We start from the raw sequence: 7548 nt of genomic DNA, 5'->3' as shown, positions 1-7548 counted from the left end.
ATGTGTTCTTACATACTTTTAATGTCTTCACCATTATTCTACAATGTAGAAAATATAAAAAATATAGAAAAACCCTGGAATGAGTAGGTGTGTCCAAACTTTTGACTGGTAGAGTATACAAAAATGATAGGGTGGCATTTGGGACACAACCCTGGTAAGCCCCTGAGGGGTGGAGTGGCCCATCTCTGATGCAGTGACTTTGGGGTGAATACAGTTCATAATTAGCTAACAGACAGACAGCAGGGTTGGCTGCACATTCAAATTTAAGACATAATTCCAATTTAGCTAAAATTCCAGAGCTCGCTAGCTAGTTATACTGCAAAAAAGCAAGTCTAACAACACCACAATGATGACAAAGGTTTTTCTACTAATGATTTGCCTTCTGAATGTCATTGTGTTTCCAAGCCACTAAATGCACTTTAGACTACGTCTTCATCAGTGCCAATTAGGTAGAATTATGTAGAACCTTCAGTTGGGTACCTGTGCTCAGGAGAATCTTCATAACAAAATTGTGACGCAACGTGCAACCCATTAATTTCTTTCAAAGTTGTTAATTTTTTAATTTTAAATACAAATGACTACCTGCAAATTGGATTGAACCCAACCCTGTCAAACAGGTAGCTATCGGACAGGTCCAGCAGGTCTTGAGCTGGACAGACTGAATGCAAGGGGGGTAAAGGATGAGAGAAAAAGAGGGAGGGGTCTGACTGGACAGGTCCTTAAAAAGGAGAGTAAGGAGAGGTAGAACTCAACACACAGGCAGGACAGAGAGAGAGAGAGATACCCAGTGAAGACATCTGAAGATCTCCAAAGAAGTGAAGCTACAACGGAACATTTTATAAGGTGAGATTTCAACATCTGTTCATCTAATACTGTATCTGAATGCATGCCAAATGGCACCCTATTCCCTATATAGTGCACTACTTTTCACCAGAGCCCATAGAGCACATTTAACTCTGGTTAAAAGTACTGCACTATATATGGAATATGGTGCCATTTGGGGACATGCATATTCATGTGTGCTTGGCAAATCTCCTCTATGTGGTGGAACAGATGATACTTGGTATTCCTCAGCCCTACATTAGCTGAATCTGCTCTAATGTAATAGTACTGGAATATATCCAATAAGTGAAATGGCTGGGGGGTACTCCAAGAGAGGTTAGGGAAACTTACCTACACTCTGAAGTACTCACTGACTTTGACTTGATTGGTTCTCTTTCACTGTCTGTCTTTGTGTGTCTCTCGCTCTCTCTTTCTCTCCTAGGAGACTATCACCATGGCGATGTTGACCATTCTTCTGCTTCTCAGCGCTGCCATTGCACTGAGCGAAGCCTTAACTCTGGATGAAGCAAGTAAGAGAGTTCACCTCACACTTTACATCATTATTTTTTATGTTGTATCAGGGGGGGGGGGGTGGGTGTTTGTGTGTGTGGAATGACTGATCTACAAACAATATTGAGTAGTTATTTATGATGCCAGGTGATTTGTAGATCAGTCAGTCTCAACCCACCTTGAAAGTTGTCTGCAATTTGTAACGTGCCCTGTGTCTTCTCCTTACAGATGCTATGGTGGCATCTGCAGCAGATAAAAAAAGCCCATGCCCCACAGGCTGGTTCCAGTTTAATTCACGCTGCTTCATGTTTTTCCAGACTGCAAGGACATGGCCTGAAGCAGAGGTATAATGCTTACCCTCTACTGTGGATTAAAGAAGTTCAATTGAAATCAACTTGCTCATTTGGTGTGATGTTACCTTAAAGGGGATTTTGCTTTATTTTAACAGGCATCACATGGATGTCCAGTATGTCAAATACTGAACCTCCCCTTTAAGTTATTGTCTAGTTAGACATTTCTAGGCTTTGCAATATTTATTTAATGTGTGGAGTCAGAACTCCTGTATATCGGAACCCACAGGCCCTGATTTAAGAGATAAACACTAATGTCTCGATGAGCCTATTTCAAAGAACATTAGCTGTGATGGCCAATATTTGATTGTGAGAGTCCAGAACACACATTCTCACAAAGACTGGACAACTGACTAATACCTACATTATGACATGTCTTTGTCCCTGTCTATGGCTTGCTCTAGCGCCACTGTATGTTCCTTGGAGCAAACCTGGCGTCTGTGCACAGCTCTGTGGAGTCCCAATTTCTACAGGCGGTGGTGTTGATCAAGACTGGCGATTTCCCTCTGACCTGGATTGGAGGATATGATGCTGTTGAGGCAAATGTGGAAAAGGTACCCAATTGTCATATTTGAGTCAAAGTTAAAATACCTTCATAGAAAATTACTACAGTAAAAGTGAAATGTTTACCTGAACAGTCCAGCTATAGGATACTCACAGATGAATAGGATGTTTGGTATGCTCATCAATATGTCAAGGGTCACTTGTAGAATCAGGGCCGTACGCACCAACCGTCTCAGAAAATGAATCCTGTTCAACCTGTTTTAAGACAAAAATAACTCCCAACTTTTGGGGTGATGTTAAGACGCTGCTCAGACAAACTCTGAGCCAGGAGTAAAATCAAGTCACTAAAGTTTCTCAGCTGGTAATCATGACATTTTGAGGTACGACAATGGAAAGATAGTGATGATGCTCATTGACATGTTACAAATTATGTTGAATAGCCAATCACAATGAGGCGTCGCCAGCTGTGAACTCTATAGCACCCTTCAGACGACCATGGTAAACATAACATTACATCAAATGTTGCAATGGTAAAACGTTTGATTTCATTTTCGCCTGACAGAATCTGTTTGCATACTTAAGATAATTTCCTAATATGTTGGGATGCATTTTCTGTTTTGTTTGACCAATTCTGATATTTTAAATAATGTGATGTTGTTGACATTTTTCTGTTTTGTCAAAGACATTCAAATAGGCATTTAAAAAAGGTGCAGGTTTAACTTTGTTCAACCTGAGCAAATATGACTTCAAGTCGGAGAAAAGAGCAGGAATAGGCTTTTGTAGGCTACAGTCCAAGCTATGTCAAATCAAATCAAATGTATTTATATAGCCCTTCTTACGTCAGCTGATATCTCAAAGTGCTGTACAGAAACCCAGCCTAAAACCCCAAACAGCAAGCAATGCAGGTGTAGAAGGACGGTGGCGAGGAAAAACTCCCTAAAAAGGCCAGAACCTAGGAAGAAACCTAGAGAGGAACCAGGCTATGAGGGGTGACCAGTCCTCTTCTGGTTGTGCCGGGTGGAGATTATAACAGAACATGGCCAAGATGTTCAAATGTTTATAAAGGTTTACAAATAAATGTATAAATGTTTATAAATAATAATAATCACAGTAGTTGTCGAGCAACAAGTCAGCACCTCAGGAATAAATAAATATTATATTAATGTCAGTTGGCTTTTCATAGCCAATCATTTAGAGTATCTCTACCGCTCCTGCTGTAGAGAGTTGAAAACAGCAGGTCTGGGACAGGTAGCATGTCCGGTGAACAGGTCAGGGTTCCATAGCCGCAGGCAGAACAGTTGAAACTGGAGCAGCAGCATGGCCAGGTGGACTGGGGACAGCAAGGAGTCATCATGCCAGGTAGTCCTGAGGCATGGTCCTAGGGCTCAGGTCCTCCGAGAGAGAGAGAGAAGAGAGAAAGAGAGAATTAGAGAGAGCATACACACAGGGCAATGTCTTCCAAAGGGAGCAACTGCTGTCCGTATCCAAAGATTATCCAACTTGAATAAACACTTGGAGGTTAGGACAACAGCAGTGGTGTAGCCTACGGGCGATACAGATATCACTTATTATTGATATCTACATATCTACTTATTATTGATGTGAATCACACTGCTGCTCTCTCATTTAGCTATTTGCGACATCCACATTTTTTAAGTTGTGGATGTCTGTTCACAAATATATATGTGTATTTTAACCCACTAATAGTTGAATTGAAGTTCAAGCTGTCTATCAATAATTGTTTTTGTGACTAGTGGACAGCCAGTGAAAAATGTACTCTTGCAACACCTGCACTGCGGATCCCCCATGGTGTTGTGCTCCATACTGTCAATAACCTGTTTAATTGAGGCCGAGAGCAGGGCTTATAACTTCTCTAGGATAATGGAACAGTCGCGTCCCACTTGGCCAAAAGCCAGGGAAATGCAGAGCGGCAACTTCAAATAAAATTATATAAAAATCAAACTCTCATTAAATCACACATGTAAGATACTAAACTAAAGTGACATGTCAAATTTTAAAAAGGCTTTTCGGCGAAAGCGTAAGATGCTATTATCTGATGATAGCACAACAGTAAACAAAGAGTAGCATATTTCAACCCTGCAGGCGAGCTTTGACAAGCTTTTTTTGTTGGCACTCCAATATGTCCCATAAACATCACAAATGGTCCTTTTGTTCGATTAATTCCGTCCATATATATCCAAAATGTCCATTTATTTGGCGCGTTTAATCCAGAAAAAAAGAGCTTCCAATTTGCGCAAAGTCACTACAAAATATCTCAAATGTTACCTGTAAACTTTGCCAAAACATTTCAAAATACTTTTGTAATGCAACTTTAGGTATTTTTAAACCTAAATAATCGATCAAATTGAAGACGGGTCTATCTGTTTTCAATACAGGACAAGAGGAAACTAACGCTACTTTTCTAGTCTTGCCCAACTCTCAACAGCGTTACACTTATTCAAGTTGGCCGTACTTCTACATTTCACAAAGGAATAACCTCAACCATTTTCCAACGACTGGTGACATCCAGTGGAAGAGGTAGGAACTGCAAACAAGTTCCTCAGAAATATAGTTCCCCAATGAAACCTCTTTGAATAGACAGTGACCTTTTTTCTAAATGGTTAGTCCTCGGGGTTTTGCCTGCTACATAAGTTCTGTTATACTCACAGACATGATTCAAACAGCTTTAGAAACTTCAGAGTGTTTTCTATCCAAATCGACTAATAATATGCATATCTTATATTATTGGCATGAGTAGCAGGAAGTTGAAATTGGGCACGCTATTTATCCAAAAGTGAAAATGCTGCCCCCTATTTTAATACCTCAATCTAATTTTTGATGATGATATATATATCAATATGTTTAACGGACACATACTCAAACTCATGCTCTTTTGATAGACTTAAATAGCTCCAAATTATCAAGATATCAAAGTGTAACCAACAAAAAAGTAAACAGTAGGCCTATAGCAAATGGAGCATATGGCATTCATTTTTCACATGCAAATAGCATTTTTTGGTAGGCTAGTGCCCAGGGCATGCCATTCCCGAAAGCAGCATTTATTTTTCAACTCAAAGCAATGATCCCAATCAGTCCTTAGTTTTTAAGTTATGCTCAGGTTAAACAAGGGGTATTCTATGAATTGGAATGACTGGAAATCTGACAGACTTTATTCTTTGTTTCATGTAAAGATGCAGTTTAATCATATTATTATCTGTAGTATAAGCCTACATAAACAACACAAGTAAAATTAACCATTTATGGCTATGTAAACTCTAACATTCATTTATCCTGCAAAAAAATGTAGTTCAATTGGTAATATTAATTTGTCTTCTTCTAACGCCTCTTGAGCTATCATATTACATTACTGAGTTTGGGTAATCCAAAAGTTACGTTACTGATTACAATTTTGAACAGGTAACTATTAATTGTACCCGAATTACATTTAGAAAGTAACCTACAGTACCCAACCCTGGGCATATGGCACTGAATCATACAGTATAATGGTTGTTAAAATCATAATTTTGATAATATTACTAATATTAATATATTCACAGTGGTTACTTCCATTTAACAATGCTAAATGGTTTTTCTAACAGTAGGCATCAGGTTACTTTCCAGAAATGTTACATAAATGCTTGAAAGGGCTATTATTTTTACCAAACACCATTAGAGTTTATGTAGCCCCTAAATGCTTTCAATTACCCAATTCTATAAGCATGCCCAATTTAGGCATTCTTTTAACAACATGATATTCCGCTTGAAAAAACATGGTTATTGAAATAATCGGAAACAATATGTGAGTATTTATTAGCCTAGTGGTTAGATGTATTTAGGCATATCATGTGAATAAGGCCTCATGATTATTTATTAGCCTAGTGGTTAGATGTCTTTAGGCATATCATGTGAATAAGGCCTCATGATTATTTATTAGCCTAGTGGTTAGATGTATTTAGGCATATCATGTGAATAAGGCCTCATGTGAAATCATTGTCTTAAGCGCAAGAGATACTGTTGCATGTAGGTCTAGATTATTTATGGGTTGATCATATAAAAATATCAAAACATTATGTTAACAACTCCAAAGAAATGTGGCAGTGATTTCAGTTTAGAATGTTGAATCGTGCGTTACACCATTCAAATGAATGGGGATAGAACACGCTTTATATGAGCAGAAATATAGCAAAAAGCTGTTTTGCAGCAATCTAAGGTGAGTCAGTCTGTACATCAGCCTGTACATGTCAATGTTGGTTTAATGTTTGTAGCATTAACATTTCAAGAGCAGTAGATAATCAAAATACGTCCCGTTGAAGCCTATGGTTATAGTTCAAAAAGTATAAATGATATCTAAAAGCAACAAATAAATTACTGCAAACAACAAACACTCTTTTTCCCTTCAGACATCATTGCACGTGTGATAGAAGGGCACATGATGTACCACCATTTCTTAACATGCTGCTCAACGCTCCTCAGCTTGGCAACAAAATCAATAACAATGGTGGTGTGGCGGTCAGTGGTGCTGTTTCCCCCTACTGCGGATTCCATCTTTAAACGGTTGTGTTGTAGTTATATGTGATTTCTTTGATACTGAGACCTCAGTTCTTCCTCACAGGACAGGCTATGGTTCTGGAGTGACGGATCTAAATTTGATCACCAGAACTGGGCGAAAGACGAGCCCAATAACTATAACGGTGCCAGAGAGCCATGTGTTCAGATGAACTTTGGAGGTACAGTAAGCCCACTATCATTCACTGATCCATTCATCAAATTAAACGTTACTCATAGTAAGTATAACAAATAAATCTGACACACACACTTATTTGAATTTTTGTGTTTATATCTGAATTGATTTGAAAGGTAATTTATATTCTGTGTTTCCTCTTAAGGTAAAGATGCCTGGAATGATGAATTATGTGGACGGAGATATCCCTCTGTGTGCTCCATAAGGACCTGTTCAATCTATCAAACTATCAACTGAAACCAAGCATTCTACTGCGTAGTGTCAGCAACCTAACTGAAAAATGTTTATGGTAAAATCAAATACTTTATGAAGATTATTTGTTGCAGACAATGTTGATGTGATTTGTTGACAATAAAACAGGTGTACACATTATTTTCTCTCAGGAGTCATCATTAAACATGAATGATAGTTCCATAATTGTCAAATCCTTTGAAGTGTTTCGTTAAGATAGTCTAAGATCTGGGAGTCTGTTCAGCGGTCATTTAAATTCTTTGAAATTCTTTCAATTATTCTTGGAGAATATGATTTATAATTGATTCTCTTGTATAACCAAAAAGGTTGTATTACTCCACAAACAACATGAATATAAACAAACAATGTATATTGCTTTAAAATAAGTCA

At 38.2% G+C, this 7548-nt stretch overlaps 1 protein-coding gene across 1 annotated transcript; it reads left to right on the top strand.

Moving 5' to 3' along the window:
• Positions 1 to 765: 765 nt before the first annotated feature.
• On the top strand, positions 766 to 7299 carry LOC124037019 (ladderlectin-like). The gene is made up of 6 exons (XM_046351640.1): positions 766 to 843; positions 1265 to 1352; positions 1561 to 1676; positions 2087 to 2236; positions 6799 to 6913; positions 7073 to 7299. The coding sequence occupies exons 2-6, from the start codon at positions 1277 to 1279 to the stop codon at positions 7162 to 7164; spliced, it is 549 nt and encodes a 182-aa protein (XP_046207596.1). The 5' UTR covers positions 766 to 843; positions 1265 to 1276; the 3' UTR covers positions 7165 to 7299.
• The last annotated feature ends 249 nt before the right edge of the window (positions 7300 to 7548 follow it).

The sequence above is a fragment of the Oncorhynchus gorbuscha genome, linkage group LG06, assembly GCF_021184085.1.
Source record: "Oncorhynchus gorbuscha isolate QuinsamMale2020 ecotype Even-year linkage group LG06, OgorEven_v1.0, whole genome shotgun sequence".
Lineage (NCBI taxonomy): Eukaryota > Metazoa > Chordata > Actinopteri > Salmoniformes > Salmonidae > Oncorhynchus > Oncorhynchus gorbuscha.
This window is presented reverse-complemented; position numbering and strand designations above follow the sequence as displayed.